The sequence below is a fragment of the Lactuca virosa genome, chromosome 8 (assembly GCF_052849685.1).
Source record: "Lactuca virosa cultivar CGN04683 chromosome 8, Lactuca_virosa_CGN04683_v6, whole genome shotgun sequence".
Lineage (NCBI taxonomy): Eukaryota > Viridiplantae > Streptophyta > Magnoliopsida > Asterales > Asteraceae > Lactuca > Lactuca virosa.
In genome coordinates, this window is record NC_136433.1 from 200,615,667 (window position 1) to 200,642,053 (window position 26,387).

Sequence of the window (26,387 nt, forward strand, 5' to 3'; positions counted from 1 at the left end):
TAAATGTTACGGCTCCCCCGTAGTCCTACAGCACTTTCACCCTGACTGTCCATTAGTGAACGCTACGGCTCCCCCGTAGTCTTACAACACTTTCACAGTGAATGCTACAGCTTCCCCATAGTCTTACAACACCTTCACCCTAACAGTCCATTAGTGAATGCTACGGCTCCCCCGTAGTCTTACAACACTTTCACATTGAATGCTACGGCTCCCCTGTAGTCTTACAACACCTTTACCCTAACAGTCCATTAGCGATTGCTATGGCTCCCCCGTAGTCTTACAACACTTTCATACTACATGATCGCTGCCCATGGCCCTATTGCTCACTTATCAATCCGAACACATCTCAACGTTGAGCACCCACGTGGTCTATCCTCCCAACTGAACTCAAATACTGACCGGAACACTACCTGGTTCCCTCCCCCGAAGCCTGCTATTAGACGTCAAGAAGACGCGATTCAGATGTGGGGAGTTTCCCGAACTCCCATCCCCCGATGTCCTATATTCAATCAGCCCCTAAGGCCGCCTTTCCTCCCCCAATGGGGATGTGAAACGCATCCTCGTCTCACACTCGCTTCCATCCTAGATATCTGAATGGTTCTCCCCCACTTAGATTCAACTAAGTCCGCTCAGCACATGAGAATTGAAGATTCCCAAACCCCCCTCTTGTTCCAATGATCAATCTGCTGACGGACGGTGCCTAAAAAAGCTAGAACACCATGAATAACCCTTCCAAAACAACACGATTCCCGAAAACCAGCTAGCACTTCTTGAATCCCGACAAAGCCAATGACTCTAGCTTTTTAAACTGATATCACCCTCAGATCTCGAAGTCCAAAGGTCGGATGCTCCCACAACACTTCCGCGACAACTTCTCTTTCTCCTTTGACAACCCCAAAAGCCTTTCCAACATAATAGCTAAGGATACTGGAACCTATTCATAATTCCCTCGTACAAACCCTTGAACCAACCCTGACCATACCCAAAATGACACTCGAACACTGGACAATCCGCGATATACAAGGAGACGACCCCGTACTATTCCACCAAAATTCATGGTATGCAAATGGCATAAAACTCTTCTTGAAGGTGCGTATAACTCAACCACAACCAGAGATAATAACCAACGATACGCCTATTCATGCTGATGAAAAATAACCGCTACTAAATACAGGCAACGCTGGTGGGGAGGCAAAAGGGTACATACCTCGCACCCTCACATGCCGAAGTTCCGATCTCCCCTGTTTGATTCTGCGAAGTGGGGCCCCCTCCCTACTGGGGCTCTGGCTCTACCCTTTCGTCCGTTGGTGATCCTCAAAAGGGTCGGAGCGGGTGCGCTCACTGCTCCTCTCTGATCATCAGGCATTCAACCTCCTTGTCACCCTTCTGATCGCAACAAAATATAACGGGCTTGCCCCTGTGAGCAATCCTGCTGACGTGACTAATCCTGCTACACCAGTAGCAACCCAACCCCTAGAGCGACAAACTCTGTTGTCCGGTCCCCTGTTGGAAGTGTCTGAGATCTTAGGCTTCTTAGCCTGACCCACCGCTGCCTGTGCCTGCTCTGGCTTCCACTTGGTGCGGAAGTCCAACTCCATCTCCTGTTCACGGGCCTTCTCTACCATCTCATTCAGGGTCTTGCACCCTGTAAAGATCACAAACTACCGGATATCATCCCTCAGCATGGAATGATATCTCATCCTCCGCATATCCTCATCAGTAGCGTACTGGGGAATCAACAATGCTCGCTCCCGAAACTTGGCGTTAATCTCCGCCACCGTCTCGGTGGTCTGCTGTAAGTCATGAAACTCTTTCACCAGCCGTTGCACCTCAACGGGTGGTGCAAAATCCAGATCAAAGCGCCGAACAAACTCGTCCCATGTCATCTCAGCCACACCGGCTGCTCCCACCTGTCTGGTCACCCCTTCCCACCAATCTCGGGCATGATCCCTTAACATACACGAGGAAAATCCCACATTTGCTGCATCTGGGAAAGAACTCGTGCACTGGGCAATCTCGATATCCGCCACCCAACGTCGGCTAATAATGGGGTCCCTGACCCCGAAAAACTCCGGCGCTCCGCATGCCTTGAACTCCCGGAATGAGGGAGTTCGGGCCCCAACCTGGCCTGCAGCAATCTCGGCTCTGAATGCCCTGATCCTCTCCTCAATAATCTCCATCATACCCTCCTTCACCGTCCCAAAGATAACTGGGGTAGCGTCAAGAATTCCTCTCATAACCTCGGCTGCAATAAGCTCATGTAGCCTCTCGTCGATGACCTCCGTAGTGTCGCCTGATCCAGCTCCAGATCCAGATCCCGATCCTGATCCCCCTGCTCGAAATCATGTCACCACCATGCTGACCCGAAAGGTCATAAGTCATAACGATCAGGGTCTTCATATAGGGGATCTCCCCACACCGGTCCTCCTTCAAGTTGTCAGATTTAACATTGGTTCGGGTACAAGTCCTATGCTTTCAGTAGTACGGGCCCAATACTACCTTCCACACCTACATGTACCTTCCCCAAGGCTCTACCCAATGACCCCAATTCGTCCCAAACTCAATAATGTCCCACAGACTACCGCATATCTCAAATCCTAGGCGACCCTAAGATTTGCTCTACCCGTATCAATCAGACCAATCCTAACTGGTGGCCTTTATGCATGCAAATTATACACAGAAGAGGATCAAATAGACTTTCGAATAAAAGATTCTACCCTAGGACCACAACCAGACAAGGAACGGGAATAAGGCCAAATCAATCATTCTAAGGCTAGAAGCTCCAAACCGTATACAATTTTATCAGCATACACATAGCAAGTTCCATACGATCATCAAGGCTCAAATATCAGTATAACGTGGCTAACACATTGGGGAACTACTTACTTGGCTCGGCTGATCGCGCGCGTTGCAGTCTCACCTTTTCCTTTCTTTTAAAGCTTTATGTTATTTTTTAAAACAATTTTACCACTTCTTTAGTTTGAGTGCTAACACACCCGAGAGTGTGCCCAAATCCCTCAAACCAAGGCTCTGATACCAACTTGTAACAACCCAAAAATCAAGGGTAAAAATTTTCATTTTTAATTAGTAAAACACCTTTCCATAAACCATGAAATCTCATTATCATTGTTTTTAATTCAAAAGCCATAATAATATTATTTCAAACATCAGAGGGTCCCATCCAAAAAGCCTGAGAGAGTGCACGCCACGCCATCAAGCCTTGCCTTTGCCCTTGGGCCTAGATGTTCCTAAAATAAATCCACAAACTGTAAGCTAATGCTTAGTGAGTTCCCCAGAGCATACCCCACATACAATCCACATAACATATTAGCTATAAAAGCTATCTCTACCACATATCACATATCACATTAGCTGTAAAAGCTATCTCTACCACATAACATTAGCTATAAAAGCTATCTCTACCACATAACCCTGCATCAGGATGTCATGGGCGCCCCCATGGTCTTACACCCATGTGCCATGGGCCCACCCCATGGTCTTTTCCCTGCTGAAATGCCATGGGCACCCCCATGGTCTTACATCCCTGTGTCATGGGCCCACCCCATGGTATTATCCCTGCGCATAACAATTATAGCTAGAAATACACAAAGTATATCTAACTATCGTACCACAGATCTTTACACATATATCTACACATGGCTCTACTAACACATATACCACAATCACATAATGGGCCGGCCTTGGTGCCTTAGACCCATTAGTATGGTGAGAAGACTCACCTCTCGAATGATGAACTGGTAAGCTGAAGTCAGATATATCCTACGTTGCTTCTTCTCAACCGCCTATAATCATCAAGTGATTAACTTAACACAATCCCATAAATACCCTCAGAGTCAACCCTGGTCAAAGTCAAGGTCAACAGTCCATGTTGACCTCAACTCGTCGAGTATGACCATCCACTCGTCGAGTTCCTTGCATAACTCGTCAACTCGCCGAGTCACTTGAGTGACTCGTCAAGTTCCCTAATGCCCGAGGCTTCAAACTCTCAACCGCAAACTCCTGACCGAAAACCCTTTGACCGAAAACTCCTTGGCCGAAAACACTCAGGATCCCGAAAACAGGAAAACTCTTCCCGACTCGTCGATTTGACTAAGGGACTCGGCGAGTTCCTTTAGTCCTTCTCGTTTTCGGTCTTTTCCAGTGGGATATAGGGTCCCAAACTTCAGATCCAACCTTCCCTAGTGTAGATATCATGTAAAGTTGCAAACTTTACGTGCCTGCAAGGCCTCACAAGGCCATAATACCAAAACTAGTCTTCATACAAGGTCTTAACGCATGGAAAGGGTTAAGCTACTTAAAGGAAGCAACTTTATGACTTTGGGGACCTAAAAAGGTCAAGATCTGGAACTATGTCCCTGTGATACGTCCAGATCTAAATTTGGACACCATTTGCCCCAAAATGGTCATGTACTTGAAATAGGAGAGATCTAACAATCTACAGTTTAAAGTAACGACTTTTTACCTTAAAATGGTGTCCAATACAGTGTAGATGTCGGATCTACTACTTCCCCTCTTGTTCCTTCTTATAAATTCATTCTTCCACACTCCAAGTTTGCTAAACCAAGCTCTTATCCTCACTCAAGGGGGTTCACAGCCGAAAACAGTTCTCTCAGGGATGATAAGGTGCTAAGGGAGTCCACATGGGCTGATTATGACCCTTAAATAGGCTGCAAACCCCGAAATTAGGGTTTTCTCCTTACAGCTCCAACTCGCCGAGTCGGGCCTTCCGACTCGTCGAGTTGGTCCCGATCCGCGTCCATGATTTAATGCCTCTACTCGACGAGTTGGACTTCCAACTTGCTGAGTCCACGCATCAAAAACCCTGAAATTAACTAAATCCATTAATACCTGGAACAGGTGTTACATGAGTATTGTACTGCCTTCTTTAATTATTTATTCTTGTATTTCACTTTGCATGTTTTACTTCCTGAATGATTTGATTATTCAAAATTCCATAGTCACTCATACTTTTGGAAGTAAGTAGTGAATCAAGACTGTCAGGAACGGATTGTAGATTGTCTATAGAGATTAGACATTGCAATGAGATTGCTACAATATTCATGACTACTTAGAAATGGAGATTTAAGTATTGGATAAACCCACGCTTAGAGATTACTTCATGGATTCAATAAATAGTAATTATAACATGATAATGTCTTTCATTCTTCAAATGGAGATATATAAAGTTGTGATTTACAAATCGGTTATGCATTGGTGTTACGAAAACGCATCAGTAACATGATGTTATAAAACACAGTGTCATGTATGATTTAGTGAGTAAAGGGCACAATTATATAGTCAAAGTTTATTCGTTCCTTTTGCCCTAACGGGAAAAGCGATATCTTTGGGCCCCTCGGTGATTTGGTGTTGACATTATAGTGTTGGGCCCAACCAGGACTAAATTCATGTGTTCAATTAGTAGTCTAATGACGTCATCATAAATCGGGAAATTGGAAAACAAAATCTTAGACAATGAGATTGATTATGATCCATGGCTCATGTCCATATGATATCTTGAAGAACGAAGGAATAGTTGATCACTTATCTTAGGGCCAATGTCTGATTAGATTAGAGTTCGGCAGTTGCTTTGGGAAGCACTCATTGTTGTTTGGTTATACTTGCAATTGTAGTTATTGAAGGTTTGTGTCGATCGGATACACTTTAAGTATAATAAACAAGAAGAAAATTACTAAGCAAATAAAGAACAGAAAAAGTAAGGAACAAAGGATTCACCAAATTGTCTTTCACCAAGAAAGGGTTTGTTTTCACAAAGAAAACGGTTTGTCACAAAGACGATTGACACAAAGCAAATGACGGCACCAAGCCACACATTAAGGTTTCACCCTAATGTGGTATATATACTAATCTAATATAGAGAATCCATTTAATCAAGGGATTGTATCCAATCTACATATAAACAGATCCTTACCACCAAGATATCAGATTTGTTATCTATTCTATATTTACAGAGATAACTACCTAATATACAAAGATATCTTCCTAATATATATAAATGATATCTTCCTAATATACAAAGATCACTAAGATCATGGACTTGACGCTGACGCTGAACACATTTGAGCTGACGCTGGCGCTGGTGGTCAGCGTGTAATTATGTTTGACTCATCAGATCATAAGGTGTGACCTTACAATCTCCCCCTATCTGATGATGTCAAAACTAATCATCAAAGAATTCTTTATCTTTAATGAATGCTCCTCCTTAGAAGGTGTATGTATCCCATTTTTGGTTATCAACAGTAGAAGCAGTAAGAGCAGTGGAAGTAATGAGCATATCATGAGTTGTAGTGAACGGATAGATGATAAGAAGATGATAGAGTGTAAAATCAGCTCCCCCTCATATTAGCAACGTTTGAGTTCCCCCCCCCCCCCCCCCCCCGATGTGTAATCTTCTTTCAAGAGTGTCTGCTATGAATGATCAAGTAACAATATAGCAGGACTGGACATTTCTTCCCCTTTTGACAGCATCAATAGGTATTGCCTCCTTTTTTTTAAGAAGACAACAAATAACCTGAAAGAAAACATCAAATAAAGTTAAAGGATAAGATAGGTATATCACACTGTTGTGTTGTTGCAATAGCAGATCATTTACATAGAATTGCGAAGTCTCATCAATGTATGGTTTTAAATGTTGAATCGTTAACTTCTCTTATTAGAAGAATAAAAAGCGAGAGTGGACAGGTGCGTGTAATATATCACGGTACATGATATACCCATCGGCACAGAGTTTTCAAGTTCTCATTAATGTCTGGTATTTGACATTGAATCATAAAACATTTAAGAAGAATGATAAGGGTAAGAATGGGTCGGTGCGTGTGATAGCCTACGGTACATAGGCTAACCATTGGCACAGAATTTCGAACTTTTATCAGTGTGTGGTATCTCACAGTGAATCATCAAGTTCTACATTAGAAGACTTTTAGGAGGAGTAGTTAAAATCTTAGAGTATATCCACTGTCAATTCATAATGATACCATGTCATACCTCAGTCTAGAAGGTCAAGGACATGAATAACCCTTTGTCATTTAAGGACCTGACAAGTATCTCTTACATTGATGATTATGCAATCAAGGTAAGCCACTAGGTTGTGCTCGATGTTTCCGCAGAACATGAGACTTGCTGCATACGGCAAGCATGCTTCCAGGGACAGAGTCAGGTAAGAGATGATTAACCATGAAAAATAAACACCCAAGCCTTGCAATATTTTTTTGATGTGGACCAGGCAATCTCACTTTGAACGTTTAGACAATGCTAGACAATCAGCGTGAGTGTGTGACTCAATGTCATCTCAGCAGATGGTCTCGCTGATGAGATACATAGAGAAATTTAGGCACGTACATCAGCATGCTTCTAGGGACATTATTTATTCAAAAGTTACATACTTGGCTCAAGACATGCCATCGTTAAGTCATGACAGGTACAATGATATCATCACAAGTGACCAAATCAGATGAAGCATAGATCTCAAGTTCAAAAACCATTTCTACCTTAATTTAAGCTCATTTGCCTTTATCAACCTTGATTGCTCCTCCAAGATTGTGGTTCATCAACAACTCCAGTATCGGCTCATAAAGCATGACATCTTATAACACATAGATCATTGTCAAATAGTTCTAAAATAGTGCAATGAGATTGCAAATCTTGAACCAGATGTTTATTGACACATTAGGTAGACTGACACCAAGACCCACTGAAACCTATCGATTCTTAGAAAAAAGAACCATTATGTGATCTAACATCCATGTTATCATTTGTTCAACTACAGATCAGTGCCTGAAACCAAAGGACTTTGAACACACAATAAAGATATGACGGTTAGACACTTTAGGCTAAATAAGTTCTAATGTTCATAGATAATTTGAACATCAGACATATCGTTAACTTTACCCCCAGAGACATAATGGGTAAGGTAATGTCTTAGTGAATCACAGTGAAGTGAGACACATCATTGACATTAGGGATTGGATATGTATCCCTGATTAGTATAAATCAAGAGACATTGACGATCATGCTAGATAGTGTCAAGTTTCAGTCTTGAACAATTAAGTTCACCATCAATCCCTTAGTATATCATCAGCGGATGATTTCATCAGTTGGTACATGTCAGCTCGTCTTAGGATTTACCATGAGAATTGGCGCTACACACATGTCCTTCAAATCAATAGCAAGATAATATTGTTAGTCTTTGTTGATCCTTCTTCGCTGATGATCCGTATCTATGCATACTCCCCCTTATATTTCTATAAAGCTGATAGAAAATATACATTTGAAAATCCGTACTAATAAGACCTGCACAAACCCTTGTTTTTGAATTTTTAGATTTAAAGAAACAAAATAAACATAAAGTACAAAATTTAAACAAAATAAAGTGAAATAAATTTAACTACTATGAACTTAAGTACACAAAAAAAATTATCTAAAAAGAAAAATAAAACTTTTGAAAAACTATTTTTATTATTCTAAAAGAAAAAAAAATTATAAACGATTATTATTATTATTATTATTATTATTATTATTATTATTATTATTATTAAATACAACAATTTATAAGTTCTTGGCTTTTTGACATAATGGTCATATTAGAAAGGGACCAAGGATCAAATTGCATTTTCCAGAAACCATTAATGTTAAGAGAAAAGAAGTTGAGGTCCGATATGTTAGCTTGTCAAACACCAGGAACTGTTTAAGACAAAATCGAAAAACTTGTTTCTTCTTCCCTTCAAAGAATGCACGTGACAGGAGGTTCCATTTTTAGACCTGTGTAAGACTAGCTTTTGAAAACAATAAAGATAGGAAGGCCCATGCTTTTACTCAGTGAACAATCTAAGTGATTAGTCAATGGAATAATGTTAAAGTGTAAAAATGTAATAGTAGATAACACTAGAGACTTAGAGTTAAAGTATGTTATAAAGGAAGCTTAAAGGTATTCTATTACAATGGATTCTTACAACTATTCTTCTTCAATAAACATAGTCTTTATGTACAACTTCATCTTTTTGTAACCATTTCCATCTCTCAAACCTACAACCCCTCACCCTTTATTCATTCACATTTTATCATCATCATCATCATCATCAAAGCTCCACAAAATATGCACATTTAACCAGATTTTCGTTTTCTACTCACTTCCAAAAGCAACAATTGTTTCAAATCCTACACATGTTCTACCTTCCTTCCTACTTGTTGTACTTGATCTTCCGGTTCACAATATCTTTTCCAAAACCAATGTTCTTGCCATAGCAAATGTATCTCTTCAATAGGAACTTGCTTTGTTTCAGGCAAAAGGAAGTAGATAAAGAGACTCATGATTACAATCAAACCCGCAAACACCAAGAAAATCCCAATTTTAAGTGACAAAGTGAGACTAAGAAACATTGTGCGATTAAAGCAGTGAAGAGCATGTTGACACAAACAACCATGCTTTGACCCGCGGATCTTGTTTCTAAAGGGAAGATTTCACTTGGGACTAACCATCCTAGTGGGCCCCATGACCTCCCATACCCTAGAACGAAAAGACTGATTACTACTACAAGAAATATTCCGATCCCTTTTGAGAGTACCACACCATGATCGAATTTTAGGGCTAGAGTTACAGCCACAGCCACCTAAAAATATCACAATAACGTTTTATTTATAGGGTTTTAAAAATAGTAAAAATCATAATCCACGTTCTTTTTTCACTTAATAGACTTAATGGGGACATGATTTAATCTAATAAGCTATGTATACGTACTTCCTTTTTTAAAGAACGACTTAACAAAGAAAGTCAAGAGATTTTGCGTTCATATTCTAAAATATTTTTGAGATGTCATTTACCTAGAGAACGAATATTTTTTCATGTATGCATATTTCCTTTTGTCCATTTTCATTTGTTCTATACTTTATCTTAGGATTTGTCTCTTTGTTTTTTTTTCTCACATCAAGAAAATTACACACACAATCACATATTCTTTTCTCCTTATATAAATTACAACCATGCTCACTTATAATCTTTAATATTGTTATTAAAAAGGCGATTTGCAGAAAAAGTCAAGGGTTCAAGTCTACATCCATAGTCTGAGAGTTTCAATTCCAATATGGATCGAGCTCCATGTGAGCACTGGGGTCATACATATCAACCACCCAGTGGGTTCTGTATACCTGACTTACATCTCACATAATGCTAGTTACGGGTCAGGACAATATGGGTCAGCTCAGAGTTGTTTAAAGATAATTTTTGTTTATAAAATAATGTTGAAGAAAAGAAATATACCATGCAGCAAACCATTTCAAATCCAGCTTCCAAGAAAAAAGCTCTCCTCCCAAACTTATCAACAAATGCCATTGATATAAGAGTAGCAACCACAAGAGAACCAGTAGTAATAGTAGAAGACCAAAGTGCAGCTCCTGAACCAAATCCCAAGCTCTGAAAAATCACAGGCGCATAAAACAACACCGAATTCATCCCAGTAAGCTGTTGAAACGCAGGTATACCCAAAGCCCCTATAACCAACTGCGGACGATTCTTCCTCTTCAACAAATTCCTAAAAGGATGTTTAATAGCTTTAGCAGCTTCACTTGCTTCAATAAGATCTTCAAACTCTGCATCCACTTTTGTTGTTCCCCTAACTCTTTCCAACACTTTTCTTCCTTCTTCTAACCTCCCTTGTTCCACTAAACTATTTGGAGTTTCAGGTAAAAAAAGTCCACCAACAAACATTAGGGTTGCTGGAACAGTTGCTAACCCTAATGATAATCTCCACCCTTTTGGATGTTTTTCAGTTGCATTGTTTACAAAATTGGCTATGAAGATTCCCAAGCAAGTTGTTAGCTGAAAAAGCTGGTTTACTACTCCTCTGATCTTTGCAGGTGCCATTTCTGACAAATATAAAGGTACCGCCTGCGCGTTTTCACATAAACACGAAACTTGTTATTCTTCCAGCAACTCCTGAGCTGAGCTGGCCCACACTAATAAACAAGTACACTGTTTCTTGTTTCTTGTTTCTTGTTTCTTGTTTTCACATAAATAATAATTTATTTCTTGTTTCTTGTTTCTTGTTTTCACATAAACAAGAAACTTATTATTCTTCCAGCAACTCCTGAGCTGAGCTGGCCACACTAATAAACAAGTACACTGTTTCTTGTTTCTTGTTTTCACATAAACAAGAAACTTATTTCTTGTTTCTTGTTTTCACATAAACAAGAAACTTATTTCTTGTTTCTTGTTTTCACATACACATAAACACATAAACAAGAAACTTATTATTCTTCCAGCAACTCCTGAGCTAAATCAAGTACACTGTGTGTCTGTGTCAGTGTAGGCCAATGCCAATAGGGGGCAAAAAAGTCAATATTGTAATGTTTGGGGGGAAAGGAGCTTACTTGGTTGCCAAATCCAATGCCAATGCCAAGTAAGCATCGGCCAATGATTAGCATGGCAATGTTTTGTGCAAAAGCATTGAGAATTGCACCAGAAAAGAAGCTAACTGCTCCACAAAGAATGCTAGCTTTTCTACCTTTGTTTCGGGTTACATGTGATGCTATAAATGTGGAAAGAAGGGCTGCAAAATAAAGGGATGATGTGAAGAGTGTGAGGAGTTGATTGTCATATTTGCAGTAATCGGTTTCTTTGAGATGTTCTTGTTTTCTTTTGTATACTTCGTGAAAGAATTCCTTCAAGAAATGATCCATTGATGTCACTCCACCTGAAAATTAATGAAAGTTGTTGTTTTTAAAACATCCATTTTGTATAAGTTTTTGTAATTTCTAGAAGTGGAAGAGCATGTGGAATAATCAGGTAGATAATAAATCAGGTCTTAACAAAAGAGGTTATTGACTACTATGTCCAAGTTATTAAAAGATCAATTAGAAAAGCCCTTAAGAAAACATGCAAGAAAAGCAGGAATTAAGATAAAACAAATTTCAACTTTGTTTAACTCGTAAATTTCTTTTTTTGTCAAAAAGGAAGGACAAAGAAAGGCAGTGGACCAAAAGATGATAGAATGTAGTTGGGGTTGTACTACATGCATGTATAGTTGCACTTTCTTTATCCAGAAGAGGTTACAAAAAAGCTCTGATTGGATTTTTCTGCTATTTGTGATCAAATTTGTATCCAAACAGCTATTTCTTTAAAAGGGTTATCCCAAAAAAGAATGTTCACGGAAATTTGATATATTTGTCCAATTTTGCAGCTGTAGTGAATACAAATATTGCTAGTATTCGTTTTTTTTTTTTTTTCAAAAATAGTGCTTTTTGAAAATTGCTAAAACTATGATAAAATTTTTGAAAACTTGGTCAGAATTAATGGAATAAGTACAAACATAAATAACTCCGATTAAAAAACTAATAGATTCATATAATCCCATTACGCACTTTTGATGTTGAGAAAACATTATCTTTGTCTGTTTCGAATATGCCCAGCTGGAAAGAAACAAGATTTAGAAAAATCAACTCTAAATGCACATTATTGGAAGGAACAAGATTTAGATAACATAAAAGAGTAATACACTGATCAATTTGAATGTTTTAATGGATTGTTTTTATGTGAAAAGTAAATTCAACAGAAATCCAAGAAGAAGATGCACAAAAGTTATTGTATTTATCAAAAGAGTGAAAAAGGGATTTGATTTTGAATGAAACAGCGAGGAGTTTGAAGGATTTAGTGTTTATTTATTTGAGTATCATAAACAGTAAAAGTACCTCCAGCTTGTATCTGACAAATGAAATGTACAGAATACAGCTTTACAGAAGCACAAAAAGACAATCTGACGAAAAAAACAGATCAGAAAAAATCTTCAAAAGATAACCGGACAGTAAAATCAAATCAAACAGCACACAGGGTGCCCTTTGCCACATTTCATACAAATTGCTCCGGATATCCGATTTCAAATCTCGGAGTCGGTATTACATTGGGTTATTCAGTTCGCCGGAGAAAGAAGAAACAAATGAGGGGAGGAGAGAGACTGACCGGAGACGCCGAGATCATAGCCGAAGAGAGAACCACCGAGAGCAGCGACAATGGAAGCAAATATGAAATACCAAGTGATCTTATACTCGTAATACTCCGCCCTTGCTCCGCCTTGTCCATCCACAAATCCTCCGCCCGCCATTCTTCCCTCGGACACGATCGGATTACCACAAAAGTGAAAAAAAAAAACTGCAAATTTATAGGACAATATTAAATTAATGGATTATGGATAAATGACCAGATCGGAATGACTCTGAATTTAGGGATCATGCCAATTGCCAAGGATTATGGAGGTGAATAACTAAGATAAACACATTGGATTGGATTGCCTATAGGTCTATTCCTTCTTTTAAGTATTACACTTTCTAATTATGTTTATAATTTATCCTCACTTTTCACCAAAATTTAGTACCTACTTTTTTAAACTGTGATTTGAACATACATTTAATTGTTGTAGACAATATATATTGTTATTTATTTGGTTATTACAATATATTATGTTTTTTTCATCGTTTTTTATTCATACTCACCTATGACTAGAGCCATCAATTAAATACATGATACGGCTAACACAAACAAGTATGACATACGTTTTTTTGGTATATACATTTTATAAATTAGTGTTTTTGTGTTTATTTGTTTCGATATAAATTTTAAATTCGTGTTTTGTGTCAGACACGAATTTATTTGTTTAAACACGTATAACACATGAAATTTTCATGCGAACCGCAATATGTATAAGACACAACTAATTTAGTAAAATATCACATCTTACTTTTTGATTTTAGGCTGTTTTAGCAATACACTTTATATATATATATATATATATATATATATATATATATATATATATATATATATATATATACTAGGTGTGAGACCCGTATGTTATACGGGTTTGATAAAACAAAAAATTAAATATGAAAGTTTAAACAAAAATTTATTTAAATTTGAAATTTTAGATTTGAAATTTAAAATTTAAAATTTAAATTTAAAAGGAAACATATTAAATATTATATGAGTACTAATATTGTAATTTATTGGTTATTTCTAATTAAGACAATCATTAATTGAGGTGTAAATATCATGTGTTAATTAAGAAAATACTAAAAAAATGAGAAAATGACAAATGGAAAAACATTTAATCAAAAATACCAAAAAATGACTGTGTCCAAATTAATAAGAGAGTGACATGTGGCAAAATTATTTTCATTTATTATGAAGGATATATATTTGTGTATATGAAATATACCATGCTACTTTCTGAAATATAGCATTTGTGTTTTGTTTATAAATACGTGTAAATATGTGTTTTCATGTAAATAAGTTAAAGACAATCATATTTATGTCGTGGCATGCCATACAAATTATCTGTGCCTCATGTTTTTGTTTCATATCTAGACATGTTTTAAGTTTGAGTAAATTACACGAATGGTCCCTATGGTTTGGGGTAATTTGCACGTTTGGTCCCTAACTTATTTTTTAACTCGGAAGGTCCCTACTGTTTGTTTTGGTTGCGCACTTGGTCCTTGTCTTACCTAAAAATACTATTTTGCCCTTGATTTTTTAGGTAAGACAGGGACAAGGCGCGCAACAAAAACAAACTATAGGGACCTTCCGAGTTAAAAAAAATAACTTAATGACCAAACGTGCAAATTACCCCAAACCACAGGGACCATTCATGTAATTTACTCTTTAAGTTTTATAATTTGAATATCTAGGTAGTCGATAATGACTTTTTTTTACTCGTTATGGGCCTTTGAAAATATTTAATTCCTCAAGACCGACTCTACAACGAAGACTCATCCAAACCTTCTATGCCACTTCAAAACTCAAAAACAAATGATTAACATTATCAGTTAGATCAATATAACATCATACACATATTTGAATCCGTTTCAATCCCTATATTTCTCAATGGATAAAAAGTTGGTAATCTTTTGAATTTTGAATGTAAAAAACTGTAATATGGTTAAGTGTGTGTTCTTGGTGAAACTTGAAGATCTACACATTTGGAATGATTTCACGGATGGAATCATGTAAGATCACTAGATTAAGTAAGATATCAACTTTTTAGGGTGTGTTTGGGATAACTTTTTTAGCTTTAAAGTCTTTTTTATAAAAGAACTTTTTGTAAAATGTCTTTTTCCAAAAGTAGTGGTTTAAAATGTGTTTGGATTGACAAAAAAACAAAAGTTGCTTTTAAGAGGCACAAAAATCACAAAGTTTTGAATTTGTGACTTTTAGAATTAAACTTTTTTCCCTTACTCAAAAAAATTGTTTTAAAAAGGGATTTTTCAACTTTCCAAATATTTTTTGAATTTTTTTGACTTTTTAAAAAAAATAAGAAGTCTTAAAATTGTTTTTAAAGCGATCCCAAACACCCTCTAAATAAGGGAAAGAGAAAAGTGATTTGAAAAGAAGAGAGAGAAAATGACAAGAAAATTCCATTTTTTTTAAGACAAAACTTCAAAAATGGTCCCTCTGGTTTCCAAAAATATCAAGTTTAATCCCTCAGTTCAAAAAACCTCACAGATGATTCCTGTGGTTTCAAAACTTTTAACATTTGGTCCTTCCGGCTCACTCCGTTAGCATTTCACCGTTAACTCATTTTTTAATAAAATATTACAGGGGTAATTTCGTCATTTCAGTTGTAACCTTCTTTCTTTAATATGAAATGATTACCTATTGCTTGCACGTCACTACCCGTCCCTCTCCCAAGAAGATAACCAGTTACATATGTATTTATCGGGTTCATTCCCATTGTAGAAGCAAGAACAGAAATTGGGATTTAGGGTTTTAAGCTGCAGGAATTGCAATGGTGCTATCAATATGGTGTTTTCGAGAAAAATTTGTAACCGTGGAGGACTTAGGAAAAAGATACAGTACAATACTACAGCAAAACTTGTTTTTTCTTGGTCGATTGTGTTGACGTAGAGAAATCATTGATTTTACTCTTTCTTTTTTTTGTGTTTGCAGAAGGTTATGACAACTATTTCACGTTGAAGATACACTACAGTGGTGTCTTCACCAAAGCACCTGGAAGGAAATACGTTGATGGTGTTGTAGCATATGTAGATGATGTTGACACTGATTTATTTTCAGTTCATGAGCTTGACGACATGGTTCGAGAACTAGGGTACAAAACTGAGCAAACCCTTTACTACCATTTCTGTATCCCTGAATACCCTTTGGACTATGGCTTAATGTCTTTAGGTAATGACCAAGATGTACTTAAAATGGTATCATATGTCCCTAAACACAGACTTATTAGGGTGTATATTGAAACTGGTCAGACAAGGGTAGCTAGTTATTACAAGTCTCCTTCTAAAGTTGTTATTGAATAGTTGGAGCCTGATAGTGTGTCACCTGAAATGAATAGAAAGAAACCTTGTAGGAGAGAAGCAGGATCATGTAGTAGAAAGCTTGATCTAAACAAGTCTATAAACCTTGATTATGAGCAGTCACAAGTATTAGATGTTGATGAAGTCCATGATTACTCAAAGAGTATTCTACCATTTATAAGGTCACAAGATAGCAAACAAAGTCATGTCATTCAAGAGGAAGTGGTGAATCATGAAATTGAAACTCAAGAAGAAGTGATCACTAGTGCAGTTGAAACTGAAGAACCATTGGGAACTTACCATGTATAGGAACCAAGCTGCCAAGCTGATGATGGAGTTAATACTGCAACAGTTGATGACTATGAACCATTTATAGAGGATTACTCACTTTATGTTGATTATGATGATGAGTTTAATGTTCAAACTTCATTTGAACAACAACCAGAAGTGGATTATCTAGAGGGTATGGTGAGTGATGATAGTGGAGAGGCTTTCTACTCTGAGAGTGGCCATGGTTCTGAGGATAGTGGATATGATTCTGATGACAGTGAATACAATGTGGATGAGTCTAACATACAATTTGATGTAGATGTAGACATGAGTGAATTCCATAATGATGTTGATGTAGATGAACATGGAATCTTGAACAATCATTCAAAAGATGAAGGGAATGACATGGTTGATGATGAGTTGGAAGTTATTGTCACTAATGATTATCAGTTTGCGGGATTTCATGAAGATGATAGGAAGAGACTGCTAAAAGAGTTGAGTAAGTCAAGTACATGCTCACATGGAGAGGTTCATGTAAAACTATTTCAGATTGGCCAGGTTTTCAAAACCAAGCGTGGTGTTAAAAACTACATGAACTCACACGCTGTAGCAACAAGGAGGTCTTTATACCTAGCCAAAAATGACAAAATCTGGATTAGGGTGAAATGTAAAGGTGTTGTAAGTAAGCCATCTAAAGTAGTTGATGGTGGTGGGCCCTCAACTAGAAGTAGGGCAAAGTGCAAGGGTAAAGATGTAATTGCCAATAAATGTACATGTCCATGGGCAGTCCAAATATCAAGGGCTAATGAAAATCAGGATTGGTTGGTGAAAACAGTACAGGATGAGCATAATTGTTTGCAAACAAGGGCGGTTAAAGCTTGCACTTCCAGATACGTAGCAAACTTAATTGTTCAACAAATTCAGAGTAACCCTAAAATTCTAGTGAAAGCTTTACACGAAGAGTTGTGCAAGAAACTAGAGGTAGGAATGTCATTGCAAAAGGTTGCTAGGGCAAAGTCAATGGCTGAACGTATCATTAGTGGGGACTACCAAGTACAGTATGGATTTTTGAGGGATTATGTGTTGGAGCTACTCAACACTAATCCTGGTACAACAGTTCGGATTGATGTGTATCCAGAAACCTCCCTGTCTATTACCACAAGAACTTTTAGAAGAATATATGTCTGTCTGGGTGCATTGAAGTTAGGATTCAAATCTGGGTTAAGAGATTTTCTAGGTCTGGATGGTACTTTCATGAAGGGCCCTTACCCTGGGCAAGTGTTAACTGATGTAGGGTTGGACTCATTCAATGGCATATACCCTGTAGCATATGCAGTGGTAGAGACAGAATCAAGAAGTAGTTAGACCTGGTTCTTGGAACTGTTAGGAGAAGATCTGGATCTGGGACCAAATTCAAACTTTACATTCATTTCAGATAGACAAAAGGTGTGTATCACCTAACTTTTTTTAGTACCATTTCTAAAAACATTTGGTTAACTGATGTTGCATACATTGAGTTTTGTTTAGGGAATAATACCAGCAATGGAAAAGGTATTCCCTAGTGCAGAACACAGGTTCTGTTTGAGGCATATCCAGGAAAACATGAAGAAACAGTGGAAAGGAAAAGACTTAAGTGACCAGCTTTGGGAGTGTGGTAGAGCAACAACAGTCAATCATTTTAACAGAGCGATGGATGAGTTAAAGAAGATCAATGAAGAGGCTCATGCTTGGGTGTGTAAGATCCCAGCAAACACTTGGGCTAAATCTCACTTTAGTGGTAAGTTTCTAGAAATTTATTGATAAATGTTAATCTTCCCTGTTGTGTGTTTACTATATGTGTAATTGTCTTCTCTTAATATCTATTATTCAGGAAGGACACATACTGATTGTTTGTTGAATAACCTTTGTGAGGTATTCAATTCTAAGCTAGATGAAGGTAGGGATAAACCTATTAACACTTGCTTAGAGTATATTAGAGAGTATCTCATGAAGAGGTTATGTGTGGTGCAAAATGAATTAGATAAGTGTGAAGGACTTCTAACCCCTACTACAACTACAGTGTTTGAAAAGATTAAGACTGATGCAGCTAAGTATGTGGCTAAATACAATGGGGCAGGAAAGTACCAAGTGGCAAGCACATGGCAAGACCAGTATGTGGTAAACTTGAATGACCAAAGTTGCAGTTGTAGGTTTTGGGAGATTACATGTTTCCCATGTAGACATGCTGTTTGTGCTATATGGGACAAAATTGAAAATGGTGAAAATGCCCCCACATGTTGATGAATGGGTTCATCCTTGCTATAGGTTATCAACATGGAAAGCCATGTATTTCAACAAAATTGATCCATTGAATGGACGTTCAATGTGGCCTAAAAGTGACTGCCCATTCACTTTACTTCCACCAAAACATAAACCACAGGTTTGTATTTCAAGTAGACCAAATATATAGTATACATGTGAACATGGAATGAATTCAATTTTAACTATAGTATATCAATATGTGTAGGTTGGGAGGCCTAAGAAGAAGAGAAGGAGGGGTGTTGATGAGCCAAACAGCCAAGCTGGTAGATTGAGCAGGAAATATTTGGCAGTCACTTGTTCAAAGTGTCATAACAAAGGGTACAATTCCAGAACATGTAAAGGGCAGGGAGGCAGTGGTGAAGTTGGAGGGGGCTGAAAACTATTTTTAGTAGTTATTAGGATGCTTGTGTTGTAGATCTTTTGAAACTTAAGTCATGTGTACTTGTTTGAAAATGTGTTAAGAACTTGAAAACTTTGCATGTAATGCTTGTGTTGTAGGTCTTTTGAAAACTTTGCATGATGGTTGTGTTAAGAACTTTAAAACTTTGCATGTAATGGTGTGTATGCACTTTTTGGTAATGAATTAATCTATTTTGTGTACTACCCTTCACAGATCAATTAATAACATTGTACATTTCAATTGCAAATGAAAACCATCTTAAAGATGCATTTACAATACACTTAACAATTGCATTTCAAAAACATTCAAGAAATTGAACAATCAACTATAACAAACTACATTCCATTACCATTACCGTTACCATTACCACTCCATTACACATTAATCTGATATATAAACCAAATACAACAACACCAATTCCAAAACCCCCTACATAAACTGAAAGCAAAAAAAACCCCTATTCGATTAAAATAAAAAAAAAACCCTGCAATGGTTACAAACCAAAAACCAAAACTCCATTACCATCCAAACCTTCACAAGATTCTTAGAGATTAAAATAATACCAAAAAAAAACACCCATGAACAAAACAACATCAGCTGGTAGTTCCACAATTCTGCACTTGCAATGGCAACCCTCTCTTCCAATCGGTTCATTGATCTTATCAAACCTGGAATCACCACCAATGCCCTAGCACACATAGGAGGATCAGACCATCGAAGGAACCCACATCTTGTACAGTTCCAAAATTGTCTTCCAGGGTTATGATCCGTCCATAAAGTGATCTTCATTGCTTCATTCCCATATCTGCAAGTCACCATCTTTGAATCAGAAGCGATTGGATGTCGTGAAGGGTGCAACGGTCGAGGAACAGTGGAAGGGAGAAGAGATGACGACTGATAAAGGTAAATGGTTTGCCCAAAAATCGGACATGCAATTTCTTTTAAAGAGAGAAGGTTACAACTGAAATGACGAAACTACCCCTGCAATATTTTATTAAAAAATGAGTTAACGGTGAAATGCTAACGGATGAACCGGAATGACCAAATGTTAAAAGTTTTGAAACCACAGAGACCATCTGTGAGGTTTTTTGAACTTAGGGATTAAACTTGGTATTTTTGGAAACCACAAGGACCATTTTTGAAGTTTTGTCTTTTTTTAATTAAGCTCCCAGGTCTAGATCCAGTGGTTGCCAAGCCACCTCAGCCAACACTCCGGGGTCTTAGATGGTTATTTTATGTAATTTCTAAAGAAAAAAATATATATCATCTTGTAACATATATTGTTTATTTTAGTTATTTTTTAGGATTATCCTTGAAAGTATCCAATTTATTGTTAGGAATGCACACATTCTATAATACGAAGGGTATAATTTTTATCTTTTTTAACGGCAAGTGGTATAATTTACCATTATAATAACTTAAAAGAAAGTACTAAAATAGTTGTATTTTGATTGATGATAATCTATTTATTTGTTAGACAGCATTTTTCATTTTTCAATTATGATGATTAATTTGTCCCATACACATCAAATACCAACTTGGTGTTTCTTTTTAATGATATTTGACAACTAATCGATACCTTAAAGAATCATTATAGAGTACGATTCTCCAAACAACCTAATATCATTACTTTTTTTCTAATATCTTCTTATACAACATATTCTATTAAAACCCATTTTTTTATAAATATATTACTCCAAATGAAATTACTTTAGATCATATTGTTGTTGATTTTGAACGGTGGACCAGCCCAAAATTAAATTACGTGTTAAAACCAAAATATAGACCGTCTTGATATCATATGTTATTATTGTATGTATTTAATCTATTACAAATTTAATTTAAAATATAAAGAAGAAAGTATGCAACGATTTAATCAATTGATCTAACAACTGTTTGAATCTAACCTATTGATTATAAAACAAAGAAGTTCTACATAATTGTATTCGAGTATGTAACTAAACAACACATTGTTCTTTCAATTATAGGAACGTTAAAAAACAAACAAAAAAATATTTATTCTATATTAATTTTAAATATATTTTTCTTTATTATTAATAAAACAAAAAAATATTTTTTTAGCCAGTCAAAAGGGTCATTAAGAAATGGTTCAAACTCGCGACTCTTGTTTTAGAAAAATCTTTGCGACAAAAGCAATAAACAAATACATTATACATATCGTTAGTTTTAACTTTTAAATCAAAAGTTGACTTTGAGCAACGTAACAAGGTTGCCAATCACCAAGATAATCATACATACTCAATTATTGAATTATACTTTTTATCTATATAGTTTTTTATTTAATAACCTTTATGTCTAAATATTGTACTTTTAACTGTAGCGATTTGATATAACAAAACTTCTACAATCTTATGTGAGCACACCGACACCGGTGAGGAAAAACAAATATCATCAATATAACAGTCAATCAAAAGTTGCCGACTAATACTATTCTATCAAACAAAACTCAAAATATCATCGAAACCAAAATACTAAAATACCGTTCGGAGGAATACGGAATAGAATGCAATATTGTCGTGGAAAAAAAGAATTCATATTTGGTTGTCATAAATAATGAAAAGAATGCAATTATTATAGAATATATGATTCCTTTTGTTGTAATCATCGGTCCGTCTTGAGGATTCAAATGTTCAATGCCTAGGATAAGTTAAAAAAAAGATATTTTGACTCTAACATGTAACGTATTAAATTATATTTACTAAAGTTCTTTTAAAATGATGATAAACTTTATACAAATAAACATACCAAATCATAATATTTTAATGAGTAGTGACATATCGTAACAACTAACCGACGACATGTGAAGCTCTCCTACCATTTTTATAGCAAATTGATTGATCAACTATTTGCAAGGTTGTAACAATCACTAGGCGGCAATCAGACGGTCGATTAGGGTCATGTGAGTAATCGGTTTAGGCGAGAATTAATCGGCACTTAGGCAGAGACTCTTAATGATATTAGAATATGCTTTTAAAAATATATATATTACTTACATCCTAACAAAATTAAAATTAATAAACATGACAAATTTAGTATGATTATTTACATATTCTGTTTTATATATATATATATATATATATATATATATATATATATATATATATATATATATATATAATTGATTCAAAAAATAATATATTTTAAAAAATAATTATTTGAAAAATTAAAAATTCAAAAGTTTGAAATTTGAAAATTTTAAAAATTTAAAAGTTTGAAATTTTAAATTTTGAAAATCTTGGTGTAATATTTGAAATTTTAAATTTTAAATATTCAAATTTGAAAATTTTGGTTTGATGTTCGGAAATTTTAAATTTTAAAAATTAGAAATTTCAACCACCTAGCTTCGCCTAGAACGATGCTGACCGTCATTGACCATCTCCACCTAATTTGACTGCCTAGCAAAAATTGTAGGCAATTATTGTCCGCCTAAGCCGCATTTACAACATTGACCATTCGTAATTTATACTCTCTAAGATTTCATTCTCGATAGACATCATAACCAAACCGCTAAGTTTTTCTTAGGTCATTGTGGAGCGTAAGTAAGATTTAAACTTATTTCAGCAGATATCATCGTTACTGGAATAGTCAACAATTTGAAATTTAAAATTTTCAAAGTTTGAAATTTGAAATTTGAAATTTTGAAAATTTTGTTATAATATTTGAAATTTTAAAAATTTAAATATTAAAATTTGAAAATTATGGTGGAATATTTGGTAATTTTAATTTTTAAAAATTACAAAAATTGGAAATTTCAGTTGCCTAGCTCCACCTAGACCGATGTTATTGTCTCCGCATAATTTCACCGCCTAACAAAAATCATAGGTAGTTACTGTCCGCCACACGCCTAGGCGTCCGCCCGCCATTTACAACACTTACTATTTGTAATCTATACTTTCTAAGATTTCGTTCTCGATAAACACCATAACCAAACCGCTAAGTTTTTCTTGGGTCATTGTGGAGCGTAAGTAAGATTTCAAAAACTTCAATTTCGAAAAAAAAAATTATAGATGTCACCGTTATTGGAATAGTCAACAATATTTTATATGTAATGCTTGTATTTGGGAAATAATCAAGTTCTTTCAAATACTTCAAAACATCTATAAGGTGGCTAAATTATCTGGTTTTCAATGTCTCAAATGATTTCAACTCCATATAAAGTTTTTGTAGGTGGCTAAATTATCTGGTTTCCAACGTCTCAAATGATTTCAACTCCATATAAAGTTTTTGTACATCTCCGATCTTTCTTCAAACTTGAGTGTTTTTTCAAGAAGATGACAAGACAACTTAAAATTTTAGTCTTCAGAAGGCACAACTGGAACTGGTTTCACTGATTATTCATAGAGATGGTCACCTACTCGTCTGGATTTTGGAATATCGACTTTTGGTGGAGCGTGGTAGACTGATCGACAACGATGATGATTAATGACATTTCAACCTTAGTCTGTTAGTCAATTAGCAGATATGGAATATTGCTTATGATTGTGCCTCTATTCCCTTTATGTGGAATGAAAAATCATAACCAGGTCGAATTTGAAAAGAGAAGGGGGGGGGGGGGGGGGGGGGGTAAATGGACTGCTGCACATGGTTCAGTTTTTTTAAAGGCCCAATTTTTTTTAAAAAATTACATATATATAATTTTTTTAAAAAAATTGGGCCTTTAAAAAAACTGAACCATGTGCAGCAGTCTATTTTACCCCCCCCCCCCCCCCCTTCTCTTTTCAAATTCGACCTGGTTATGATTTTTCATTCCACGTAAAGGGGTGTTTTTTTCATCAACTTTGGGAATCGAATGATATATACACTATAATTATAAATTGTTTTTATTCGTATAATTTTCAATAAATATTAATCTTTTTTTATAAACATCAAATAAATAATTGTTTTTTATTTTTAAAAAACAAATAAAAATATTTATTATAATTATATCGTAAATAACTGTTTCCAAAACGTTAATGGAACAATCTTTAATTCATTTTTTACTTCTGAATATCAATCGAATTTGAATTTAGTTATTACACAAAACTACGTCTGCCTTGATGACATTTCTAACCAACAAATGAAAATCGAAAACATTGTTGTGTGATAAATTTATTATTTGTCAAACTTCATGTAACACGGCCTCATGAATAAGGATTGATACCTTGATATCAGACTTTTGTCTGTAGTTTACATAATATCGAAAACACTAGCCTTCCTTCTCCTAAAGAGTCTATGATGTCTCTAACTTTACCAATAGTTGTTTTTTCATTTATTTTCCCAATAAATGTTATAATTTTATGTTTTTTAAAAAATAAATTGCTAAAACTCGATAACAACAAGAAAAATCATAAATTACTCACTGAAATGCATGTGAAAACAATATTTTCGTACGTAGATAAGAGATTTTCGTTGATGTCATATAAAAATGTCACATCTACCTGATAAAATGTTGTTTTCGAACATGAAAGCATTACATATACATGCGAACCAGAATTTTCACAGATGGCATGTGTTAGGTGCATTTTGTGCACCTTTTTGCACACCTTTTAGTCCTTTTTATGCATCTATTTAGCATAGTTGTTCTTCGTTTTTCTTGCATTTCATCGTATTCATGTTAGTCTCTAGAACAACCTTATTTTCACACTTTCATGTTCTTTTCAGGTAAACCGGAGGTTGGAACGCGCTTTGGGAGGTGTCGGGAAGCAATGGTGAGGATTCCGGGATGATCGGGCGGAGAACGGAAAAGTTGCGAAAATCAAGTTTGGATTCGGAGTCAGAGGGGTACACGGGCCGTGTTGGATTTACTCTACAAAGTGGGCACGGGTCGTGTTTGACCAGAAAAGAAAATGTTGACCTTGCTGAACACGACCCGTGTCAGTTTAGCTCATTTTGACACGGTCGGTGTTGGCCCAAATTAGCAACTTTGAACATTGTATTTTGGAATGAAAATCGAGGATTGAATGCCATTTTCCACTCAACACGACCCGTGTTGATTTGCTCTATTTTGACATGGGGCGTGTTCGACCCTAAAACCAACTTTTGGCAGTTTTTCCTATTTTTCATATTACAGGATTAGGGTCATTTTTACACACACAGATGATATCAGAGCACTATTGGTGAGAGGATGTGGAAGGCTTTTGCAAGGATTTGATCATTTATCATTTCGAAACATTATTTCTCTTATTTTTAAGTTGTAATTGCGTACTATTTCCATCTTTTCGACTTGTGATCTTGTTCTAGCCATGTGTGGCTAGAACCCTAGTTTCTCCAACCGTATGTTTTGACTTCTAAGTTGTGGCTTCAATCATATGACTTGATGTTTGCTTTTAATTTCTATCTAGTGAATTTAATCTTGCTTTAATCGAATGTTTGATTCTAATTGTGATTCTTTTTGGCCATTTGAATTAGGGTTAGGTCATTCAAGTTATCTAATTGCAAAATTCGTAATTGTTTTGTGAATTAGACTAAGTAATAAGCACTAAACTGATTTCCATGGAATGAATTTGGTGTAAATCTTATTCACACACTCTTATGCTCCCGAGCTTGTGAGGAATATTGGGTGTTGTTGGGAACATTCACATAATGTTTAATGCAATCTTTCAATCTAATTCTAAGAGCTTGTTTAGATTATGCTAGTAAGGTTAGGGTTAATCAAAGAGCTTGTTTTGGTTAATTAATGTAGTGAATGGGAAGTTTTAGAGCTTGTTAACACTTTGAAGTACCAGCTTAGATAGAATTGAGCAAATATCTAGCCATCTTTGAATCGCATTGCTTAGTTGTCATACATAGAGTTGGAGTCCTTACAATTTCTGAATTTAATTCACTCATTTAGTCGATTACTTGTGTCTTTAATTATTTGTTCTAATCATTGCATTCAAAACCCCCCATTTTCTTGTGACCAAAGTACCTTATGCAAAGAGGTATAGACGTTAGCCATGTGTCTCTGTGGATCGACCCTGCTTGCCTTGTACTATCTTTTAGTGCAATGTAGTAGTGTTTTTTTGGAGTCATTTATACCCCTATCATTTGTTGGGTTTGACACGCCTAACAAATTGGCGCCGTTGCCGGGGACACGGTGTTACTAATT

General features: G+C 36.0%; 1 protein-coding gene and 1 pseudogene across 2 annotated transcripts; one reads left to right on the forward strand and one right to left on the reverse strand.

Moving 5' to 3' along the window:
* Positions 1 to 8,894: 8,894 nt before the first annotated feature.
* On the reverse strand, positions 8,895 to 13,407 carry LOC145132391 (sugar transport protein 14-like; annotated as a pseudogene). The gene is made up of 4 exons (XR_013718058.1): positions 12,986 to 13,407; positions 11,401 to 11,723; positions 10,292 to 10,918; positions 8,895 to 9,644 (listed from the first exon to the last, which is right to left on the reverse strand). The product of XR_013718058.1 is annotated as a sugar transport protein 14-like (transcript).
* Positions 13,408 to 18,141: 4,734 nt separating this feature from the next.
* LOC145131201 (uncharacterized) lies at positions 18,142 to 19,276 on the forward strand. Its single transcript, XM_079065926.1, has 4 exons — positions 18,142 to 18,376; positions 18,470 to 18,749; positions 18,904 to 19,018; positions 19,106 to 19,276. Exons 1-4 carry the CDS (start codon positions 18,142 to 18,144, stop codon positions 19,274 to 19,276), a joined length of 801 nt encoding a protein of 266 aa, XP_078922052.1.
* The last annotated feature ends 7,111 nt before the right edge of the window (positions 19,277 to 26,387 follow it).